Source organism: Protopterus annectens, chromosome 1.part1 (genome assembly GCF_019279795.1).
Source record: "Protopterus annectens isolate FY-2018-M chromosome 1.part1, PAN1.0, whole genome shotgun sequence".
In the NCBI taxonomy this organism is placed as follows: domain Eukaryota; kingdom Metazoa; phylum Chordata; order Ceratodontiformes; family Protopteridae; genus Protopterus; species Protopterus annectens.
Window position 1 is genome coordinate 381,019,225 of NC_056726.1, and position 23,951 is coordinate 381,043,175.

The following is a 23,951-nucleotide window of genomic DNA, read 5'->3' on the forward strand; positions in this document are numbered from 1 at the left end:
AATCCTAGATGCCTCAGGTGAGCCGTGACCACTGCCATGCATTTGAACATTCTGGGGGCTGTAGTGAGACCAAAGTGCTAGGCTCGAAACTGATGATGATTGGCTCCCAGCCAGAAATGCAGGTGATCTCTGGGTGGCCTGGCCATCTTTATGTGGTAGTACGCATCCTTGAGATCTATCGAGCACATCCAATATTCTTTCCCTAAGAAGGGAAGTATAGAGTGAAGCGTGACCATCCAGAACTTCTCTTTCTTTACATACTGGTTGAGTCTGCGGAGGTCCAAAATGGGTCTCCAGTCCCCTGTTTTCTTTGGAACCAAAAAGAATCTAGTAAGTTCCAGATTCTGTTTGGTCCGCTGGGACTGGCTGGATGAGTCTGTTTTTATAGCAACTTTCGGACCTCTATAGAAGCCTGTTCCCTGCAACTGGGTGGAAAGTCCGGGATTCTCCTTATGGTCGGAGGGGGTGTGGTGAATGGTAAGAAGCACCCTCTGGAAATGATACTTTGTACCCAGCTGTTTTTTTTATTTTTAGCCAGGCGTCTGGGTACAAAGATAAGTGACCCCTGACTGCCTCCAGGACAGTCAGGCCTCCTTTTAGGAGCGCTGGTAGGGTTGCCCAGAGAAGTGATCTCTGTCACCCTGGTGTTGCGGACTTCCTCTGCCGTGAGGGTGGCGTCTTCCATTATTACCCCCTCTCCTCTGCCCCTGGAGGGGGGTTCACCACATGTGTCCTGAAAGGCTCCTTGGGCTTTCCAGAACCACATTTTCCCCTCCTCTTTGACCTTTAGGATAAGGTCGGGTAGGGGTGGAAAAACAGACTCCGATGGTAGACAGAGTCTTTCCCTCCTGTTCACACCTGGTCAAGGTTTCCTTCACTTTAGGCCCAAAAATGGATGCGCCATCAAAGAGAGTGCTCACGAAGGATGACTTGAAGGGCTCCATGAAGGAACACAAGCGCATCCAGGAATGCCTTCTAAGAGCGATTCCTGTACCCATTGCCCTACTCGTTCTATCAGCTGCATAGGATACGAGACGCATGGATGAGTTAACAATAGAATTTAGGGTAGAAAGCTGGGCAGCAACTTTATCAGAGGCTCCTGCAGCTACTGTACCCTGAAGAGCATCTCCCAACTCCTTAAGGAGATCTCTTTGCAACCTAGTAAAATGGGTTAAGTAGTTCAGTGAACGGAGAGCAAAAGTCGCTGAACTGAATATGCATTTCCCATACCTATCCATAATCCTAGACTCTCTATTAGGAGGATGGATAGATGAGGAATTCTCAGACATTTCCTTTTTGGTGGCCGCCACCACCACCATGGCATCAACAAGAACTCCTTTGGCTAAGAACGTTTTGTCTAGTGGGGCTGATATAAATTTGTTAGGCCTCCTAGGTACAGGCTTCGTAGAATCTGGCGATTCTCACACCCTTCGAGAAACCAGCTGCATGAGCTCATCGAAGAGTGGAGACACCCAAGAGGGGGAGGGCTGAGACCCAAAAACCTTCAGGAGAACTGACTCATCCTCAGTAGGGTTTCTGGACTGCCAATCACCCCTCTGCCTAAGGATCTCAAGTATCTCAGCAAAGAAGATATCCCCAGAGGAGGACAGTGGGGACCCTTCTGACTCATCCAAGTCAGTATCAGATGTTACAGACTCCTATGGTGAGTCCAAGTGTCTCCTCTTGCACAATCTCTTCCTAGGAGCCTCCTCAGGTGGGGGCTTCTGGAGAGGTCTCGGAAGAACAGGGGCTAACCTGTGGGGCTACCTAGGGCTCTGGGTCTCGATGCTTAGTCTGGCTCATGGAAGCAGAAGCAACACAGGCGCTTTAGGGGATGAGGATGCAAGGCCTGAAGTCAAGGATGTCTTGGGAGACAAAGCTCTCCTCATGGCATCGAAGGCACCACTGCTCCGATGGGAAGGAGTCAACGGATCCGAGGGAACGGTCAAACCCTCCTGCACCGAGGCAGTGGGCTCCGAGATGGAGGTAGGAGCCGAGCTCATCTGAGCAGAAGTCTCGAGAGGAAGAGTCTGCACCGACAAGTCAGTTTGACTATCCTCTCCAATTCTGACTGGAGAGTGTCAGCTCCTAGAATCCCCGGTCGGCGCCGAGGATGTCAGAGTGGATGGAGCCGAGGACACTGGAACAGGCCTAGACCCCAAAGCCACCACAATCAACAGGTCTGATTCTTCTGGCTCCGAGGGGCTGGTATGGCTTGGAGAAGGACAAAGCAGGAGTAGTGGTCTTCGGCTCCGAAGTCGCTTGGGTAGGAGCCAACAACAATTTAGCAAGGCCTGGTGCCTGTAGAAGCTTCTGCACCAATCGATCCATATCCAAATCTAAAAGGCTGACAAACAACCTAGATGAATGAACAGATGGTGCCGACTGGAGTAATGGTGACTGAGGCACTTCAGATATCGGCTCCAAGGCTGTGGGCCGGCTCCGAAATCTGTAGAGCCGATGTCACAGACATCAGATTTTTTTGAATGTTTGGAGTCCTTAGATTCAACAGATGACTTGGAGGACTTAGATTTGCTTGCAACATCCTGGTCACTCAATGCCTCTTGAAAAGGGTGTTTTATCAAACCCCTGTCCATTAATTTCCCTTTTTTCTCTAACAAAACCCTGGATGAAAAGGAATGGCAGATAGCACAAGATTCTTGCAAGTGGACAGCCCCCAAACAATATACACAGGTAACATGCCCATCAGTGACTGATATTTTTTGATTACAGTCCAGACATTTTTTAAAACTGGACTTGCAATGTCTGTCCTTATCTGCCATGCTACTAATCTAAACACACGCAGATCAAAAACAGTGTGAAACAATACTAGGCTATAACACAGACAGACTGACAGACACACACAGACAGACTGACAGACACACAGACAGACACACAGACACACACACAGACACACACACACAGACACACACACACAGACACACACACACAGACACACACACACACAGACACACACACAGACAGACACACACACACAGACACACACACACAGACACACACACACACAGACACACACACACAGACACACACACACACAGACACACACACACAGACACACACACACAGACACACACACACAGACAGACACACAGACAGACACACAGACAGACACACACAGACAGACACACACAGACAGACACACACAGACAGACACAGACACACACCTGAAATAAAGGTATCCAAAAAACACTGATAACTAGAACTATAATTATTATAGAATATGCTATCTAAACACACACACTGCCCAAAGTTAACTAGGCCAAAACAACGAGGCCAAATATTTAAAGAGTAAATATATATAAACAGACGGGAAGGGGAACTGCAAGGAAACTATAAGAGCTAACTAACTAAATGTGTCAAAACATTACTAATGCTATATAAAAAGCTGCTAAATAGAAATTTTTTAAAGTTTACTGGCCCGAGCTTTCACTGGAACCTCTGATCAGATGTTGCGGCAAACTAGATCCAAGGTAATTCACAGTGCATCATGGGATAGGGGCTTGACCTCAAGCTACTGGAAGACCTCAAGCTTTGCATGTGGCCGTACCAAACCCATCAGTTAAGAATGAACGGCAAGATTGAACAACTTCACATAGTAAATATTTCCTGCAAAATTCCCTTATGGGGATGGGCAGGTAAGTTACTTTTAAGTTTAGGGTGACCAGCCAGGAATCCTTGGCTAGCATAGGCAGCAGCTGGAGTGTATGCATTTTGAACTTTGTACCACCAGGAAGGTGTTGAGAATTGACAGATCCAGGATAGGGCTCCAAGAGTTTTCTTTTCTGGGCACCAGAAACAGTCTGGAGTAGAAACCCGGTCACCTTTGCTCTGCTGGAACAGGTTGAATAGCCCTGATACCGAGATGAGAAAGATACTTGCTTTTGGGCCTCTGCCCACTGGTTTGGGGGAAGGTCTGGCAATCCACTTGGGGTTGGCAGTGAATGGAAGTAGAATCTGTATCCCTGGGATACAATGTTTAAGACCCAATGGTCCTGGGTAATGTATTCCCAGTTTTTTGCATGCAGGGCGAGTTTTCCTCCTAGGGGTGCAAGTACTTGGGCATGGCTGGGAAGGATGCAGGAGAAGTCATTGTGAACTTTTTCCATAAGAGGGTGGCTTACCACTCCGTTTTTGAGGTGGGAGCACTCCATTGTTTAGATCTGTGCATACCCTGAGACTGTAATCTTTGTGGTCTGTTGCCCCTGGGTTTGGACTGAGAAGGCCTGGGAGGGACTGGAAAGGACCAGTTCTTTGAAGGCCAAGGCCTACTGAATCTAGGTGGCTGTACATATAAGAAATCTTTGACAGTTTTCATAGATTTAGCTTTTTCCTCCATCTTTTTAAAAACGTCTTCTGCTTTTGTGCCAAACAAACATTCTTGATTTAATGGAACATCTAGTAACTTTGCGTTGACATGGTCTGGCAAGATTTGTTCCTTCAGCTAAGCATGCCTTCTCAGAACAGACCCAGTGACAGCAGCCCTCAAAATGCTTCTAAGGCATCAAAACCACACTGCAAGGTATGTTTACCAACTTGGTTAGCAGAATGCATTAACTCTTGTAAATCTTTATTTACTGCACAATCAGGAATCAGCAACATTTTTTGTTTAATTAGTGAAACTGGCAATTTAAAGCCCTGATTGCAAGAGCTGCAGAGGTATATACCTTCTTACCCCATCTGACTAAAGGCCTAGAATCCCTGTCCGAAAGGGTAGGGTTTTTGGCTGTAGTAGCCTTAATACCTTTAGGTCCCTGGGAAATGGTATTTGGATCCGTAGTAGGATTTTTAAAGAGAAATTTGTGAGAGTCGGGTACTCTGCAGTACCCATCAGGCTTTCTAGGAGCTGGAGGTAAAGTATCAGGGGTAAGACTGGATTCCATGAAGACATCATCTACAACATCCAGAACAGGGGGTATAGCTAGAGGCATATGCTGAGGCAAGTCCAAAAATTCCCTGAGTCTCTTTTTTGACTGAGGGTAGTCCTGGCATTCCCAGCGGAAATGCTCTCTTAGGGTATGCAAGGTTTCACCGAAAGAAAAGTCCTCTGGAGGGGCGGCAGAGGGAATGGAATCCTTTGCATCTGAATCCTCACAGGTGGATAAGGGTAAGTCCTGGCAATCAGAGGGGTCAGAGTCACTGGACTCATGGTCTGTAGAATCAGAAGGAAAATCAATTCTTTGTCTTTTAGAGGGGGAAGGCTGGCTTCCCCTAATTAAAGTAATAAGGTCTTCAGCCATTCTAAGCATTTGTTTCTGAGGCATGGGAGCTTGAGAATGCGCTTTGGTCATCAGTTTCCTAGGCGTAGTGCGAACTCTGGGCCTGAGAAATTTGGTAGTTTTAGTCAAGAATGAAGTAGTCTGTTTAATACAAACATCAGAAAGTCTGAATACACCCTCAGAAGCCGGTGTGCCTGCACAGCGGGTCCGGACCCATCCAAGGTAGAGACATCCGCAGGTTCCATAGTCGAAGAAGCATCTTGCGGCATACCGGACTCCGAATGGGTCTCAGTAGAGGCCTGTGAATCTGCAGAAGTGGGTATCAGGGGCTGCGAAAGCACCTCACTGAGTACCGGCGAACTGGTGACTAGCTTAACGGAAGCGTCGTCGGCAGTTTTGGACCTATGTGGTCTATTGCTGTCTTTATCCTTACGTTTTTTCGGATGATCGGTAGTTGGATGGCTTAACGAAGCCATTTTGGAATACGTAGAACAAGAGTGAAAGAATTTAGTGACAATGATAGCCCGACGATGAACAGTTCGGATGTTGAACAAGGCACAAAACCAACAGCGAGGAACGTCGTGGTCTGGGCCTAAACAGGTGACACAGTAAGTATGAAAATCTCTGTGAGGTATTTGCTTTTCACAGGCAAGACAATTGTTAATTTTTTCTGACATCGGTTAGAGCAAGAAAAAAGGATCCCCAACGGAGTACTTAGCTTTTAGAAGACTTCAGGTTTGAAACTCGAAAAATGAAAATTTCAGGTAGCGGCCGACTGGCACTTAGGAACTGCTTCTGCTTCGGGCTCCCACGTGTAAAGAAAAGCTGATGTAATGGCGTCAGCTGCATGTTTTATACCCCTGACGTCATGGAAGAAGTGACCGCATCCGACGCAGAAATCCCAAGACTCTTGAATTCGGGCCAAATGAGGGCAACCTGCAGGCAGATAACCCAAGTGCGATGACTGCAACACTGAAACACGAAGAACATCAACTTGTCCCCAAAGTAAGAACAAACAAAAGGAACAAGAGACATCTGAAGAAGAAATACGGACACGGGGAAAAAAAGAGATTTAACAAGTTGCAGCATTTATGCAAAGGAAAAAGTCAAAACTAATTAATGCAGAAAGAGCAGCATCAAAAATATTTGAAGAGAAATGCAGGCAAAGACATCCAAATATTGAAAATTTATAACACAAAAATAAGAAAACGAAGAGAAAAAGTAGTAAAGAGGATTAGTAATGCAAAGGTTAAAGAAATAGAAAATTAGGTTATGATTACCTACAAAGTGATGGACTCAGTGTAGAAAATTTAACTTTGATAACACAACAGGGTCGAGCAATGGACGCCCAAATTAAGGAGAACCCGGTGGAGTGGGAAGCATGTAATCAGTTGACACAAGAAGATACTTTGGAGCCTCCCATATGAAACCAAGTATGGCACGGACATACTACAAACAAGCATTTGATAGTATCCCACATTCATGGATAAAAGAGTGCTTAAAAATGTAAAAGATACACCCTCCACTGATAAACTACATCACAGTGACCAACCACTTTGCAGTTGAGCCACGATAAAGGACAAAATATTCTTCCAGGGATAAAAATTAAAATGGGGGGGGGGGATATTCCAGGGTGGCATTCTGTCATGGCTGCTCTTTTGCTTTGCCCTTAACCCATTAAACTTGTCTGCTTAACAGATTAGGTCATGGCTATAATTTGGCTCCCAGAAAGCAACAAAGTGTAAAGACTTCTCATCTTCTCTTTGTAGATTATTTAAAATTGTATAGCTTATCAGATGAGGAACTGAAAGCACAACTGCAAGTAAGCAAAACTTTTTCAGATAGTACAAGAATGTCATTTGGTCTTGATAAATGTGCAAAAGCAACTTTAAAGCAGGAAAGATGCAACACCAAGAAAAAGTACAGCTGTGTACACTTACCATAAATTTAGATGTTCGAGTGTATTCACTGTTGCAGTCATCACATTTGGGTTATCTGCTTGCAGTAGCCCTCAGTCAGCCTGATTAACAAAGTCTTGGGTCCTGCGTTGGTTGCTGTCCCTTCTTCCATGACGTCAGGTCATCAGGGGTATAAAACATGCAGCTGACGCCATTACATCAGTCCTTTTTGCCCCAGATGTCAGCTGCCCCCCTAATGGGAAGCAATTAAATATATAAATATACAAGGTTATACCTCCAACAAAAAAGCAAATACACCAAAAAGCTTTTGAGCATAGTAGAGTAGAATAGAGGTGTAGCCCAAAGAAGAAAGGGGGCTGGAGGGAGGGTAACCAAGACTGCAACAGTGAATACACTTGAACATCTACATTTATGGTAAGTGCACACAACTGTACCATGTTCTTCGTGTTTCACTGTTGCAGTCATCACATCCTTTCTACATAGTTTTGAAGGGAATGCTCCATTCTCCTTAATGTGTTCTGGCTAAAGCCCTGCTAAACACTAGACTGGCATGTTGTGCTTTGGGCCTAGACAAAATACACATTGGCAACAATAATCATTACCATGCTTGAAAAATGATACAACAAAATTGCTAAATTTGCATTTGATATGATTTCTAACCTCCATCACTGCATGGAACTAAAACAGACACACTGGTTACAAATACCTCACTGTCTAACACTCAAAAGCTGTTCACAGTCTGATTTTCCACCCTGAAAAATGCTAAAAAATATTATAAAAAAAGTTATGTACTCAACATAATGTTCTATCTGTGTTGTCCATTTTCACTCTTCCTCATATGATGTGGTTCAGATTCGAGACTCTGATCCAATTTGGATCAGATGATCTGGAAGAAGTGGCCAAGAGCTTTCAAGCTGCTCCATTTACCCATAATGCACCACCAACGTAAAACACCTCAGATCGAGTTTGCTGTCCCTACATGCAAAGAGACAACCTATTATACAAGATAAAGGTGGAAAGGAAAAAGGAAGCTGGTGCTCAGAGAAATTCCTGTACACCTCTTAGACCTTTCCGGAAATAAAAGAAGGGGGCAGATGGGCAGGAAGTTGAAAAAGAATGTAAATGGACAACATAGATGAAATGCTTATGGTGAATACTTAACTTTTTTGTTAATCTGATGATGTCCTTTTCATTCATTTGTCAACCGATCATAGGACTAGCCTACTGACCCAGAGGTCATTTCAAGCCTAGCCATTTCATCCAAATGTAATATCATACATATGATAATCAATACCCAGAATTGCATTTAGTAATAACTGCCCATGTCCAGGAGGGTTGTGAGCGCTATCCCCTGTAAGAATTTACGGTGCCCCATCCTCTCGTCCTGGTTCCTTTTGAACAGTGTTATAGAGGTAACTCTGTTTCATATGAATTGGTAAGCCTTTTGCAATGACGGAGCAGTCGTTGGGAGACAAATCTGTTCCTCCAGCATGTCCTATGGGTAGCTCTATTCCCATTTTGTTTAGAGATATGCAGCAAGTTTATTAGGTTTGGGTCTGAGATTGCTCTGCAAGCTAAGCATAATTCACTCGTCTATACGATACAAAGTGTAGCAACAGGGACTTTAGTCAGTCTATGTAAGACACGTGCTGGAGTCCCTTGATCTTCTTTGTTAGAAACCTCTGAGATCTCTCTAAGTGCTGCATGTGCTTTGTATTGTACATACTAAATGAGGCATTATACTCAATTATGGCCTGATTAGTGCAGAGTATAAAGGGGTTATAACCTCCTTTGCTCTTGAGGAGATGCCATTACTAATCACATCTGCTACATAGAAAGCCTTCCTTACTACAGTAGACACATAGTGGTCAAAGTTAAGGTCTCAGTCAACTTGTGATCCCAGATCCCTTACCACTTTGTAGGTATTTAAGGTATTGATGTTGATTTGATAGTGTGAAGGGACATTGATTTTGCAGAAGGGAATGATGACGATGCATTTCTCTGCATTCAGTTTGAGACCCTGACTAAGACACCAATCGTTGGTCTGCATAAGACCCTCCTGGAGTATACTGACATCATTTGGGGATTTAATAATTGGACCCAGTTTGCAGTCATCCACAAACTTGCTCAAGCACAACCCCTTAGTTTTGGCCTAAACTTCTGAGAAGTATATACCATCGGGGGCCCTGCATTGACCCCTGTGGCAGCCCGCTGGTGACAGGTTTGCTGGTTGATGTGGAGTCACCCACTTTGATAGCGTCTGGTTTGTGAGGCAGTTGGCAACCGATCTTACAACAAAGGGATTTACATTCAGTTTGCTAAGTTTATCGGTAAAGACCGAGTGTGGGATTGTGTCAAAAGCCTTTGCCAAGCCGAGGTCTGCTGTGTGCACAGATTTGCCCTTCTCAAGGCCATGGTCACATTTTCGAAGAAATCTACCAGATTTAACAGGCAGGATCTGCTCTTGACAAATCCGAATTGGGTTGGATCCAGGGTTTGGAGATCGCCTATGTTTTTACTTATGAGGTGGATAACGATACATTCTGTGGCCTTACAGATGAGGTTGGTCAGGCTTATGGGTCTGTAATTCCCTGTGTCTGTTGCTAGTCCACCTTTGTGGAGGGAAATGATTAAAAACGGTACTTAATGGTGATGCTAGTTCATATTTTAGTCAGTTTAGAATGCAGTCTGGGATGCTGTCTGGTCTCATAGATTGGACAAGGCTTTAATGACCTGCTCATTAGATATATAGGGTGTTGGGGAAGTTTGGGACAAGGTTTGTGATAAGTTTAAAGGGGAAAAGGGAGTGAAATTTTCATCAAACCTATTTGCCATCAGGTTTGCTGTCTCTGTGGGGTTAGTATGTATGTAACACAACTGTAAAAGGCCTTGTGGTTATCCTTGGATGTGCTTGCTAAGTTTTTCTCAAAGAAGACCTTAGAAGATTAGACATGTCTTATTTGCCTGCTGAGGCGGAGGAGGGTGCTTTTCCATTGCTGAGGCCTTGCCTTTGTTTTCTTGGACAGTACCTTTTTGCATTTATTGTACAGTTTGTTGATGCTGGATGTCCACCATGGAGGCTTGTTTTTACTTGGGGCTCTGGCTTTTATTCTTTCTGGTACAGCTGAGTCTATGCACTTATGCAAGTGATTGTACAGGGCTTTAGTGTATGCTGTGGTGTGGGAGGTTGGCATAATGGTTAAGGTGCTTACCTTAGAAACACAAGGTGCAGGGTTTGATTCTCACATGAGGTAATTGGCTAGGCTTAAAATGGCCCCCAAGGACAGTTAGCCTAGTACTAATCTATGAATATATGTAGTGACCACTTCCAGGTGGGGGTGGAATGCATTTATACCTTCACCTAGGAGGGTATAGTTTGCCTTGGTGAAGTTTTTTTGTCCGATTTTGCCCTTTGTGAGTTCTGGTGTTAGTGCCAGCTCGAAGGTGACTGATTTGTGGTCAGATTTAACTAATCAGTGTCCGACAGTTGCAGCAGTGCACCTGTGTCATGTTAGTGAGGACCAGATCTAGTATGTTTGTTCCAGGGCATTTGATTTAACAAAATCAAGAAACTTTTGTGCTAGTGAGTTAGGGCTAGAGTAGGTGTCCCAATTGATGTTGGGATAAAACAAATCCCCATACACAGAGTGTTCGGGAATCTTTGGATTGATGGCAGTTTGGTCAAATAGGCTTTGCGAATGTCATGACCCATGGAGGAGGATCTATAAAGTACAGTTCTGTACACTTACCATAAATGTAGATGTTCGAGTGTATTCACTGTTGCAGTCATCACACTTGGGTTATCCTGCCAGGGGTAGCCCTCAGTCAGCCCGAATACCAGAGGCTTAGTATTTCTGCGTCGGTTGCTGTCGCTCCAGGACTGATGTCAGGTCATCACTGGTATAAAATCAGGCAGCCAAAGCCATTACATCAGTTTTTCTTGCCCCAACTGTCAGGAGCCCCCAAACAGGGAACTAGGTTATGGTGGAAGACCACCACCAGTAGAAAGTAAACACCAAAAATTCCCTGTAAGAAGTGAGGAAGAGAGAGAGAGAGACAAGGGGGATGGAGGGTGGGAATCCAGGACTGCAACAGTGAATACACTCGAACATCTACATTTATGGTAAGTGTACAAAACTGTACCATGTTCTTCGTGTTTCACTGTTGCAGTCATCACACTTGGGTTGATTCCCAAAGCTGAAGAAAAGGGTGGAGGCAGTCAAGAAGACTGGGGGCTGGCTAGGATGCCCTCCATGACTGCGGTTGCAAAGCCTGCCCTGGATTTGGCGAAGATAGGCAAGTGGTAATGCTTGGTGAAGATCTGAACAGAAGTTCATGTTGCAGCCTCCAGGATGTCCCTGGAGGGGACCCTTATGAGACAAGCTGCAGAGTTGGAGGTTGCCCTGGTGGAATATGTCCTGACCCCCTTAGGGGGCGGTTTCCCATGGTGTTTGTAACAGAAATGGATGCAGTGTGCTATCCATTTGGAGACTGTTTGGATATGGCCTTGTCCTCTGCCCCTGCTGCAAAGCTGACTAGCAATTGGTCAGTTTTCCTAAAAGATTTAGTCCTATCCAGGTAGAATCTGAGCCGTCTGTGCACATCTCGAGAATCCAGAATTCTTTCCCCCTTGTTTAGTGGGTTAGGGAAAAAGGTAGGCAAATGAACTGATAGGTTGAGAGCCACACTGGACACCACTTTAGGCATGAAAGTTGGGTTAGTCCTGAGGGAGACCCTGTCAGGATGGAAAAATGATGAAGGGCTCTACAGCCATGAGTGCTTGTAGCTCTGAAACTCTTCTAGCTGAAGTGATGGCCAGAAGCAAGGCTGTTTTCCCAAGAGAGGAATTTTAACTGTGTTGAAGCTGCAGGCTCAAAGGGGGGTAGGGTGAGCTTTTCCAACACAAAGTTAAGGTCCCAAGCTGGGGTAGAAGTTCTTCTGGGTGGCCTTAAATTGTTAGCTCCATCTTATGAACTGTTTGATGAGAGGGTGTGAGAAGAGAGGTGGCTCTGTGCTGTAATGAGCAGAGATGGCAGAGGCATGAATTTTAATAGAAGAGAAGGATAGGACCCTGTGAAGTAGGTCTGCTAGGTAATCCAGGATGAGAGGTAGGGAGGGCTGTGCTGTTTCACCTCCTTTAGCCTGGATCCTGGTGCAAAACCTTTTCCACTTGTCAGCATTTAATTTTCTAGTGCTGGGGCGTCTGGCCTCATGTGTAAAATCCAGGACTTGTTTGCTTAGGCTGGCAGCTGGAGGAGAGGTCAGGGAATAAGCCACGCTGCCAGGTTCAGGGTCTGCAATTGTGGATGCATGAATTCTCCATTCTTCTGGGTCAGGAGTGTTGGGATCTGAGGTAGGTGCCATGGTGGCAGGGGTGATAGGCTGCACAGCAGTGGGTACCTGCTGGTGTGGCCAGTCTGGGGTGGCGGTTTTTCCTCCCTTATTTTGAGCAGTACCCTTGAAATTAGTGGTAGAAGGGGAAATGTATAGATTGAGAGGTTTACCCATTGGAAGGATAGAGCATCCACTTTCCAGGCCCTGCTGTGAGGTTCCCTGGTGCAGAATTTGCTAAGCTGGTGATTGTTGTGAGAGACAAAGAGGTCTTCCTTTGGGGTGCCCCATTTCTGGGTTACAAGGTTGAAGGTTCTGTGGTCTAGCTGCCACTTGTGTGGGTCTAGCAGGTTTCTGCTTAAGTTGTCTGCCAGAGAGCTTAGGGAGCCTGGCAGGAATTGTGCTAGCAGGTGAATTTGCATGGCTGAAGCAGTGTGCCAAAGGGTCATGGCAAGTCTGCAGAGAGGATAATAGTGAGTTCCTCCCTGCTTGTTGATATACCACATCACTGTGGTGTTGTCTGTTTTGATCACTACAGGCCCTGGGAAGAGTAGGGGTCTGAAAGCTGTCAGAGCATGCTGAACAGCTAGTATCTCTTTTTGGTTGATGTGCAGATGTATTTGATTTGGGCTCCAATGGCCCTGAATGCACCTGCCGTCCAGGTGTGCACCCCAGGCATAATTTGATGAGATTGTGGTGAGGGTCTGGGCGGCGTGAGGTTGTGAGAAGGGAAAACCCTTGTTGTGGTTGTATGCTGCTGCCCATCAAAGAAAATCTTTCCTTAGACAGGGTATTATAGGTACGATAGTTTCCAGGTCTTGACAGTGTTGACACCAAATGCTTTTTAGGTACCACTGTAGTTTCTTCATATGCAGTCTGGCATATGGAATGAGTAGAATGCAGGAGGCCATGAACCCTAGAGCTTGCAGGATTTTCCTTGCGGTTAAGTGGGTTCTGGTGGCTAGTTGAGAGAAGTATCCTGTCAGGTTGGCTTGTTTTTCTGGAGTAAGGAAAGCCATCTGGGATGTTGTGTCCAGGCCTGCACCCAGGAATAAAATTTTTGAGTGGGGAGTAGTTTTGATTTCTTTTCGTTTACAGTATACCCCAGAGAGGTCAGTAGGTCCTTTACACAGGTCAGGCAGTCGTCTCAGTAGGGGGTAAATTTGAATACTTCTTTGTCTGCAAAAAGCAATGGCTGGAGCCAGGCATTTTGTGAAAACTCTGGGAGCAGTGGATAAGCCAAAGAGAAGTGCAGAGAACTAAAAGTGCATAGATCCTGTCCTGAAACGTAGATATTTCCTGCAAGATTCCCTGATTGGGATGTGTAGGTAGGCCTCTTTTAGGTCTAGGGTGGCTAATCAAGCATCCATGGAAAGCATAGGAAGAAGCTGCTGGAGGGTGAGCATTTTGAATTTTGGTATCACCAGGAAGGTGTTTAGAATTGACAGATCGAGGATTGGGTGCCAGGTGCCCTCTTTTCTGGGTTCCAGGAAAAGCCTGGAGTAGAAACCTTGGTCTATCTGGTCTGCAGGAACAGGCTGTATTGCCCTCATGGACAGCAGGGAATGGACTTGTTTTTTTGGCCTCTGCCCACTGGTTTGGAGAAAGATCTGGGAACCCTTTTGGGGTTGGCAGTGTGTGGAAATAAAATTTGTATCCCAGGGACACTATGTTGAGGATTCATCAGTCATTGGTAATAGAGGCCCAGTTGTTTGCATGGGAGGAGAGTTTTCCTCCTAGGGGCAGGGCACAAGCAGGTGGGCAGAGGGAAGGGGTGGAGGTGTAAAGTCATTGTGAGTTCTTTCCATAAGGGGGTGGCTTAGCACTCTGCTTTTGAAGTGGAGGAACTCCATTGCTTAGATCTCTGCATTCCCTGGGACTGCTGTATGGGGTTCTGCTTCCCCTAGGTCTTGGCTGAGCTGGCCTGGAGGGGGCCGGAAAAAACAGTGCTTGGAGGGGCAATGCCTACTGAACCTTGGAGGCTGGACCTGTAAGAAGTCTTTAACTGTCTGCATAGATTTAGCTTTTTCTTCCATCTTTTTTAAGACCTCTTCTGCCTTGGTGACAAACAAATTGTCTTTGTTCAATGGTGTGCCCAACAGTTTTGATTTAACATAGTCTGGCAAGGTATGTTCCTTAAGCCAAGCATGCCTTCTAAGTACAGAACCAGTTGACTGCTGCCTGCAAGATACTTCTAGGGCGTCATAGCCACGTTACAAGTTGTGTTTAGTAACTTGGCATGCAGAATGCATAAGCTCTTGTAATTCTTTATTTTCTGCACAACCAGGAAAGGTAGATATTTTTTGTTTGAGGAGTTCCATGGTATGTTGCTGGTATTTCAGCATGTGGAACTGGCAATTTAGTGCCTTAATGGCAAGAGTTGCAGAGGTGTATACTTTTTTTTACCCCATCTGTCTAAAGCTCAGGACTCCCTGTCCGAAGGGGTGGGATTCTTAGCTGTGGTTGCTTTAATTCCTTTAGGTCCTTGGGAGATGACCTCTGGGTCAGCAGTAGGATTTTTGCAAAGGAATTTGTGATAGTCAGGGACTCTAATACCTGTCAGGTTTCCTGGGAGCAGGAGGAAGGGTGTCAGGAGTCAAACTGGATTCCATAAAGACATCACCCACAACATCCAAGACAGGAGGAATGGCTAAAGATCTGTGCTGTGGTAAATCTAAGAATTCCCAGAGTCTCTTTTTGGACTGAGGATAGTCCTGACATTCTCATTGGAAATGTTCCTTTAAAGTATGCAGGGTTTCACCAAATGAAAAATCCTCTGGAAGAGAGGCAGAAAGAATGGATTCCTCTGCATCTGAATCCTCATAAGCAGATGGGGGTTGCATGTCTTCATATTCAGAAACCTCAGAGTCATCAGACTCCTGGTCAGATAAAACTGCTGGAGACAAGTCTCTTTCTTTTGGAAGGGGTAAGACTGGCTTCCCCTAATAAGCATGATAAGGTCTTCCACCATTTTAAGCATTTGAGAGTGAGGCATGGAAGCAGGTGCCTGAGCTTGAGTCATCAGTTTTTTTAGGCGTAGTTCGTACCCTAGGCCTTAGAAACTTGGTAGTTTTAGAAAGAACTGAAGACGCAAAAGAAGTCGTCGGTTTGTGTCGAGTATCAGTAGTGAGAAGAAATTCCTTGAAAGTTGGTGCTTGCTCAGTGGCTCCGGACCTATCCAAGGTAGAGACATCTGCAGGATCCTTAGTTAAAGAAGAGTCTCGTGGCATACCGGACTCTGACCGGATCTCGGTAGCAGCCTGCAAATCCACAGAAGTGGGCATCAGGGGCTGTGAAAGCACCTCACTGAGGACCGGAGAACTGATGACTAGCTTAATGGATGCATCGTCGGCAGTTTTGGACCTGTGCGGTCTGTCTCTGTCTTTATCCTTATGTTTTTTCCGAAGACTGGTAGTCAGATGGCTTACCGAAGCCATATCGAAATATGGGACAGACAGCAAAAATATTTAGCTACAATAAGGGCCTGATGACATCTAGTTTTGGTGCTGAACAAAGCACAAAAGCGACAGCGAGGTACATCATGGTCTGGGCCTAAACAGGTGACGCAGTAAGAATGGAAGTCTCTGTGTGGTATTTGCTTTTCACAGGTGACAACTGTTAACTTTTTCTGATATCAGTTAGAGCAAAAAAAAAGGATCCCCAATAGGGTACTTAGCTTTAGAAGACTTCAACTTCAATTCGGAAATGAAACTCTGTTAGCGGCCGACTGGCACTAGTGCAAACTGATTCTGCTTCGGACTCCTCAGCAAGAAAGACTGATGTAATGGTGTCGGCTGCCTGATTTTATGCCACTGACAACCTCACGTCAGTCCTGGAGCGACAGCAACCGACACAGAAATGCTAAGCCTCTGGTATTTGGGCCGACTGAGGGCTACTCCTGGCAGGGCAGTGCATTCTGTACAGCTAGCATCTCTTTTTGATTGATATGAAGGTGCATAATTTTTTGGGCTCTATTTGCCCTGAATGCACTTCCCTGTCAGATGAGCTCCCCAAGCATAGTCTGATGCATCTGTAGTTAGGGTCTGGGCAGCAGGGGGTGGAGTGAATGGCAGTCCCTTGTTTTGGTGGCAGGCCTCTGCCCACCATAGGAACTCTAGTTGCAGGCAAGGTATGATAGGAATCATTGTTTCCAGGCTGTGACAGTGTTGATTCCTTAAATTCTAAGTACCACTGAAGTTTCCTCATATGCAGTCTTGCATATGGAATTAGAAGAATGCAGGAGGCCATGAACCCCAAGGCTTGCAGAATTTGTCTTGCAGATAGCAGGGTTTTTGTGGCCACCTGTTTGAAGTAAGTCACCAAATGAATTTACTTTTCTGGCGTAAGATAAGCCATCTGGGCAGTTGTATTCAAGCTTGCACCCAGGAATGTAACTTTTTGAGAAGGTACCAGTTGTAATGACTGCAACAGTGAAACACGAAGAACATCCCAAGTGTGATGACTGTAACAGTGAAACACGAAGAACTTCTGGCTATGCCTTGAATGGGGATCTTACCCCCAGTCACCTGAACCTAGAGTAACTCCATGGAGTTTTCCAGTCTAATGAGACGGGAGGTGAATTTATCTCCAATACAAACAGAAACACCACCTTCTTTGGTTCTCGCGTGTTCATTTTGCAGTCTGAAGGTCTGGAAGGCATTGTAACCTTGCAAGGCTGGGATACTCTCGGAGGGCTTGAACCAGGCTTCTATGACTGCACAGGCACCTACATCTTCCAGTGACTGAAGTGCTTCCAGGGTGTGCAGTTTTTGGCTTAAGCTCCTAGCATTTAGCAGCATGACCCTTATTTTGTTATGATTGGCAAATTTCATGTCGGTAAGTTTGTTTTCAAGACCTTGCCTAAAAAAGGCAATATGGGGGAGGCAAGAGCCTTTGCCAGCAGCCAAAAGCCTAGCGGTGCCAGGTGCAAGCCTTCTCTGACAAAGCAGCGAGGTTTGTCGATCATGACTTCCCAGGCTGAATGAAACTGGACCCCCTTTGAATGACACCAAAAACTATGCCAGTTACTGAAATTCATCATTTTTGTTTATATTGTGGTATTGTAGGTGAGGGGTAGTATGTTGCTCAAGGCTAGAGACATACTCAGAGAGCTCAATCATGTCTCCCTTTATATAGTCCATTGAGGTACGTCTCAAGTCGTTCACTCCAACATGAACTATGACCGAGTAATAATGGTATTTGTTGCTGACAGACCTGAGTGCAGGTGTGATCTGACAAATCTGGCACTGGACAGGCAGCTGATCACAACTTTCTCCTTGTCCAACCTGGTCAGTGCGACATCCGTGTGTCTCACTGTGGAGTCTCCAATGACAAGAAAATTTGCTGTTTTTGAGTGTTATGCCTTACGGGCTTGGTAGGCGAGACAGAGTTCCCAACTACTTTAACCTTGGGAGGCCCTCATGGAAGGAATGGTTAAGGAGAGGTGAATTTAAACCAAGAGATGAAAGGTTAATATTGGCAGCCCAAGATAGCGAGCTACGTACATATTGGTTTACAAAATCTACTCAATATGTGGGAGAAACAGACAAATGTAGGTTTTGTAAAACAAAATTGGAAACAGTTGCATACCTCGTTGCTGGTTGCAACATACTAATGGCAGAAGAACTGTATACTGAAAGAAATAATGTGGCAAGACTGTTGCACTGGGGATTGTGCATACATTATGGTACTGAAGTGGCTGAAAAACACTGGAAATATGAGCCACAAAGCATCACAGAAAATTATGAAGTCTACATCACATGGGACCACCCATTACCAACAGTTCAAAAGATAGATGCTAGAAAACCATATAGAGTGGTCCAGGAAAAGAAGACAGAAGTAGCATTGATCACTGAAACTGCCACACGCAGGGACTACAGTGTCCTGCATACAGGGAGACACAAAGTCATAAAATATCAGGATATGCAAGCAGAAACGAGTGCAATGTGGAAGAAATATACCCAGACAGTTCCAATAGTAGTAAGAGCAATGGATTTTTATAAAAAAAGAGTCTACAATCCTAAGGAGTTGCATTGTGTCTTTGTAGACTTGGAGAAAGCATATGACAGGGTGCCTAGAGAAGAGTTGTGGCATTGTATGAGGAAGTCGGGAGTGGCAGAGACGTATGTAAGAGTGTTACAGGATATGTACGAGGGTAGTGTGACAGTGGTGAGGACTGCAGTGGGAGTGACAGATCCATTTAAGGTGGAGGTGGGATTACATCAAGGATCAGCTCTGAGTCATTTCTTATTTGCAGTGGTGATGGACAGGTTGACAGATGAGATCAGACAGGAGGCCCCGTGGACTATGATGTTTGCAGATGACATTGTGATCTGTAGTGAGAGTAGGAATCAGGTTGAGGAGGCTCTGGAGAGGTGGAGATCTGCTCTAGACAGCAGAGGAATGAAGGTCAGCAGGGCTAAGACAGAATATATGTGGGTAGAGGAATGGTGAGGATGCAGGGAGTAGAGCTGGTAAAGGTGGACGAGTTTAAGTACTTGGGATCAACAGTTCAGAGTAATGGTGAATGTGGAAGAGAGGTGAAGAAGAGAGTACAGGCAGGGTGGAAAGGGTGGAGAAGAGTGTCAGGAGTGATGACAGATGGGTACCAGTAAGAGTGAAAGGGAAGGTGTGCAAGACAGTAGTGAGACCAGCTATGTTATATTAGTTGGAGACAGTGGCATTGACAAAAAGGTAGGAGTCAGAGCTGGATGTGGCAGAGTTAAAGATGTTAAGATTTGCACTCGGTGTGACTAGGATGGATAGGATTAGGAATCAGTATATTAGAGGGTCAGCTCATGTTGGACAGTTTGGAGACAAAGCAAGAGAGACGAGATTGCGTTGGTTTGGACATGTGCTGAGGAGGGATGATGGGTATATTGGGAAAAAGATGCTAAGGATGGAGCTGCCAGGTAAGAGGAAAAGAGGAAGGCCTAAGATAAGGTTTATGGACGTTGTGAGAGAGGACATGCAGGCGGTTGGTGTGACAGAGCAAGATGCAGAGGATAGGAAGAAATGGAAAGAGATGATCCGCTGTGGCGACCCCTAATGGGAAAAGCCGAAAGATGATGATGACCAATACATGTAACTCCGTACAAACTGAAGGAGGAGTCATTACTGGGCACACTGCAGGTGCTGCAAAGAGCACTTTTGGCTGACATCAAAGAGTGAAACAATACTAATTTCATGAACTTTAATCGTACTTTAACTTAGGAATGGGGGTCTATTCCTGTCATGGTATTAGAAACCCAAAAGATTTGGAGAAATTAAAAAGTGGCTATTCCAGAGTACTGCAAAGCCAAAGGCTGCTCTGTTCCTGGATATCAAATCTAATTTGTAATTAGTGATAAAGATGTGAGAAATAGTCCAAGTTGCAGCCGCACAAATGTCATACAAGGAAGCCCTTGACCAAAACGCTGAACAAACTGCCGCAGACTGTGTGGAATGAGCTCTAGGGGGGCTTTGGCAAGGATAAACCTTGTTTTACCACAAACAAAGGAAATACATTTAGTTAACCAACTGGCCAATGTAACTCTGTATCCTGGTTTGCCCAATCTGATAGGGGAAAAAGAAACAAAACTTGTCAGATTTCCTGAAGTCTTTGGTTCTGTGAAGATAAAAGTGAAGTTGCATACGAAGTCATAAGCTCTCCGTTATTTGAAAAGTTAGGAAAGAAAACTGGTAGATTTATGACCTGGTTTATGTTGGACTCAGAAGCTACCTTTCGCAAGAAAGATGGATTTGTTCACAAAGGTTTTATATTTGATTTATATATATATATTTTTGTATTAGAAGCATGGTCACTTTTATGAAGACAATTAAAGGAATGGCATAGGGTAATCTAGATAAACTAATTTTAACCTGTGGTACAATGGTTCTGAAGAAGTCCCAATAATTAGAGGGATGAAAGCGCTTAACCCATTTTTTAAGTTATTTTCTTTGGAATAAATTGTGTTTTAAAACAAACTGAATTGATTATTGGAAGTGGTTGAGTGCTTGCTGTGTTTCACACCAAGTGGTACCTTATCGTTTAATAGTTATAATAAAATGCATATTCTTACCATGGGCATATAAACATTGTGAGGATTCATCGGATTATAATATGCACTTGATGCTGCTTCAGCTGCTTTTGGACACCCTGAAAATGAAAAGACAAAAGAACAGAAAACAGTCAAAGAAAATCAACTTTGAAGAGAAGTAAAATCTATCTTAACAATGCAATAGGTACAGTGAGCCATCACTAAAAATTCAGAAATTCCTTAAATTGGGAATGAGACTGGTACTTCACCTGTAAAAAAGAAGTTATGTATTCACCATAACATTTCATGTGTGTTGTCCCTCTCACCTTCATTCTTAGTAGGTTGGGTTTGGAACCAATCTTCGGTTCCAACTAGGCGGTTTGCAAAAGCTTGAGGTCTTCAAGTAGCTTGTGACTTACACCCTTATCCCATGATGCACTAGGGAATTCCCCAAATCTTGTTTGCTGGTATACTAATATATACATATAAAAGTTTACAAACCCAGAAGAGGGTCTGAGAAACATCAGACACCAACTAAATCCTCTCAGTCCTCCAGGAGCCAAAGGATGGTGGAAGGAGGGTGGGATGTTAAGAATGAAGGCTAGAGGGACAACACACATGGAACGTTATGGTGAGTACATAACTTCTTTATGTGATGTTGTCCTATCTCGCCTTCATTCTTAGCAGGTTAGGACAGCATTCCTAGCACCATCTTTCTTGGGTGGCTCAAGGGAAAATATTCTTCAGAACTGTGAATTCAAAGGAGGTCCTGTCCCTGGAGACCAAATCAACTTTGTAATGAGTAATAAAAGTATGACGTCTTGCCCATGTTGCTGCAGCACAAATGGTATTGATTGGCAGTTTAGCCCATAAGGCAGAAAAGGTAGACATAGCTTTGGAAGAATGACCTCTTACTTTGTTGGGAAGTTGTTTGTTCTGGGATTTGTAGGTAAATGTAACGCAATCTGACAACCATCTGGAAAGAGTGGTCTTAGCAACTGGAGCACCTTTTTTTCTGACCTGAGAAGGAGATAAATAATTGGTCAGTCTTCCTAAAGTTCTTTGTTCTGTGCAAACAGAAACGTAACTGCCTATGAATATCGAGTTGGTGTAACATATACTCTGCCTTATTGCCATAGTTAGGGAAAAAACTAGTCTATAGATTGGTTCAGATTTGATTCCGAGCATACTTTTGGTAAAAAGGACAGGTTTGAATGGAGTGAGACTCTGTCCTTGTGAAATAGTATATATGGGGGATTAATAGACAGTGCTTTTAACTCCAAAACTCTTCAAGCTGAAGTTATAGCTACTAAGAAAATCGCCTTCCAGGTTAAGAACTTCAGGTCACAGGATGATGCAGGTTCAAAGGGTGGAAGGATCATACGGGATAATACAAAACTGAGGTTCCATGGGGGTAGAGGTGGTTTAATGGGCGGTCTTAGTAGAATGGTACCCCTCAAAAAAGCTTTGCAAAGTATGTGGGACATAACATTTGGCCACGTTTCCCCTAAATGTAAATTAAAGATCGCAGTTAATTGAACTCGAATAGTAGCTGCAGCTGCTCCTTCATGAAATAGCTTTGCTAAGAACTCCAATATAGAAGATATAGGTGCAAAGAAAGGGTTAATATAATTTTCTAAGACCCAGGAGGAAAATCTTTTCCATTTGCTGACATATAACTTTCTCGTAGAAGCTTTAAGAGAAGAAATCAGGATCTGATGCACTGAAGGTGAAAGGTCAGGTAGCCTGGCTATGTTTGGAATTGGAGCAGCCATGCTGTCAACTTGAGGGTTTGAAGAGATGGCTGGAGCAGTCCCGATGGATGGGTCAGAAGATCTGGAACTGGGTCCAGAATCCAAGGCTCCTCCTGAAGATGAGGCCACAGGAAGGGGAACCAGATTTGATGAGGCCAGTAAGGGGCATAAGTATTAAGGTCATTTCCAATACACTGGCTTTCTGAAGAACTTTGGGTACCGAGGGGAAGGAAGGGAAGGCGTAGAGGAAACCAGAGGGCCAATCATGTACAAGTGCATCCCTTGGTGACTCCCGGGGGGGGGGGGGGGATTAGGGCAAGGTAGCTGCTGCATTTGGCATTCATGGACGTTCATAGGTAGGTACTAGGCTATCGGTCCTGGGGCCTATACAAGCCCAGCCAAAAAGGTACCCTGGCTTTTTGCCACCCAAGCAAATTATTTTCCTGTGCCACTGTCGAACACAGGAAAATTTTCTTGGGTGGCAAAAGCCAGAGTACATTTTTGGCTGGGCTTGTATAGGCCCCAGGCCCGATAGCCTAGTACCTACTTGGCAAAAAGATCGCAGCATGGCTGGCCCCATTTTCAGAAAATCATTTCCACCATCTCTTGCTTTATGGATGACTTGTGAGGCATCAGAATAGCCCTGCTGAGTTTGCCTGCTATCACGCTGGATTTCCCTGGGATATGCATTACTATCCGAAAGTGCTGGGAGGCGGTCGCCCACTGCCATACTCTCAGAGCCTCTCAATAAAAGGGGTAAGATATGGTTCCTCCTTGCTTGTTTACATACCATACAACTGACATGTTGTCTGTCTGAATTGGAATAGTTCCCAGTGGAAGAGAGTCGTGAAATGCTTGCAAGGCCACGAGCATTGCTCTCATCTCTAGGGCATTGATGTGCAAATGGGCCTCGGGATCTCGCCAAGTGCCCTGGACTGTCTTTCCCAGATAATGCTCCCCCCCATCTGGGAAGAGTCTGTGGTCACCATGGCTAAAGGTTGTGGGAGAGCAAATGGCTGACCCAAGGTCACATGAGTCGAATGAAGCCACCAATAAAAGTCTTTTCTGCAAGATTCTGTTATGATCTGGTGGGACATGGGTAGTTCCTGCATAGACCACTGAGTGAACAGCAGCCACTGTAGAGTTCTCATGTGCAGCTGTGCCAATGGGATGAAGTTTATTGCTGCTGCTGCCGTGGTCCCTAATACTTTCAAAACTGTTCTTGCTTGAACCTTCCTTTTGAACAGTAGACTGATGACCTGATGCTGAAGGGTTTGTACTCTTTCTGGGTGAAGCTTTACTATCATTTTGAAGCATCTAAGTCTGCTCCTATAAAAATGATGCATTGAGATGCCAATAAGGCAGATTATTCGTAACTTATTGTGATTCCTAAATGACAGCAGAGCTTCAATGTGGCATCTCTCGCCTTTATCAGTAGATGTTCGGTGATGGCAGCTAGGAGCCAGTCATCTGGGTACGGAAACAGTCTGAATCCTAGGCGCCTCAAGTGAGCCGTGACTACTGCCATACATTTCGTGAACACTCTGGGGGCTGTAGTGATACCAAAATGCAGAGCTCAAAAAGTACAGTTGTGTACACTTACCATCAATTTAGATGTTAGAGTGTATTCACTGCTGCAGTCATCACATTTGCGTTATCCTTGCCAGGGTAGCCCTCTGCCATCCCAAATAT

General features: G+C 44.8%; 1 protein-coding gene across 1 annotated transcript in view; it reads right to left on the minus strand.

The window, feature by feature from the left end:
- Positions 1 to 23,951, minus strand: part of WBP2NL (WBP2 N-terminal like) — a 965,291-nt gene that overhangs the window by 113,783 nt on the left and 827,557 nt on the right. The window contains exon 7 of the mRNA XM_044075333.1: positions 20,548 to 20,624. Coding sequence (XP_043931268.1) covers positions 20,548 to 20,624 — 77 coding nt within the window. The remainder of the gene's footprint in view (positions 1 to 20,547; positions 20,625 to 23,951) is intronic.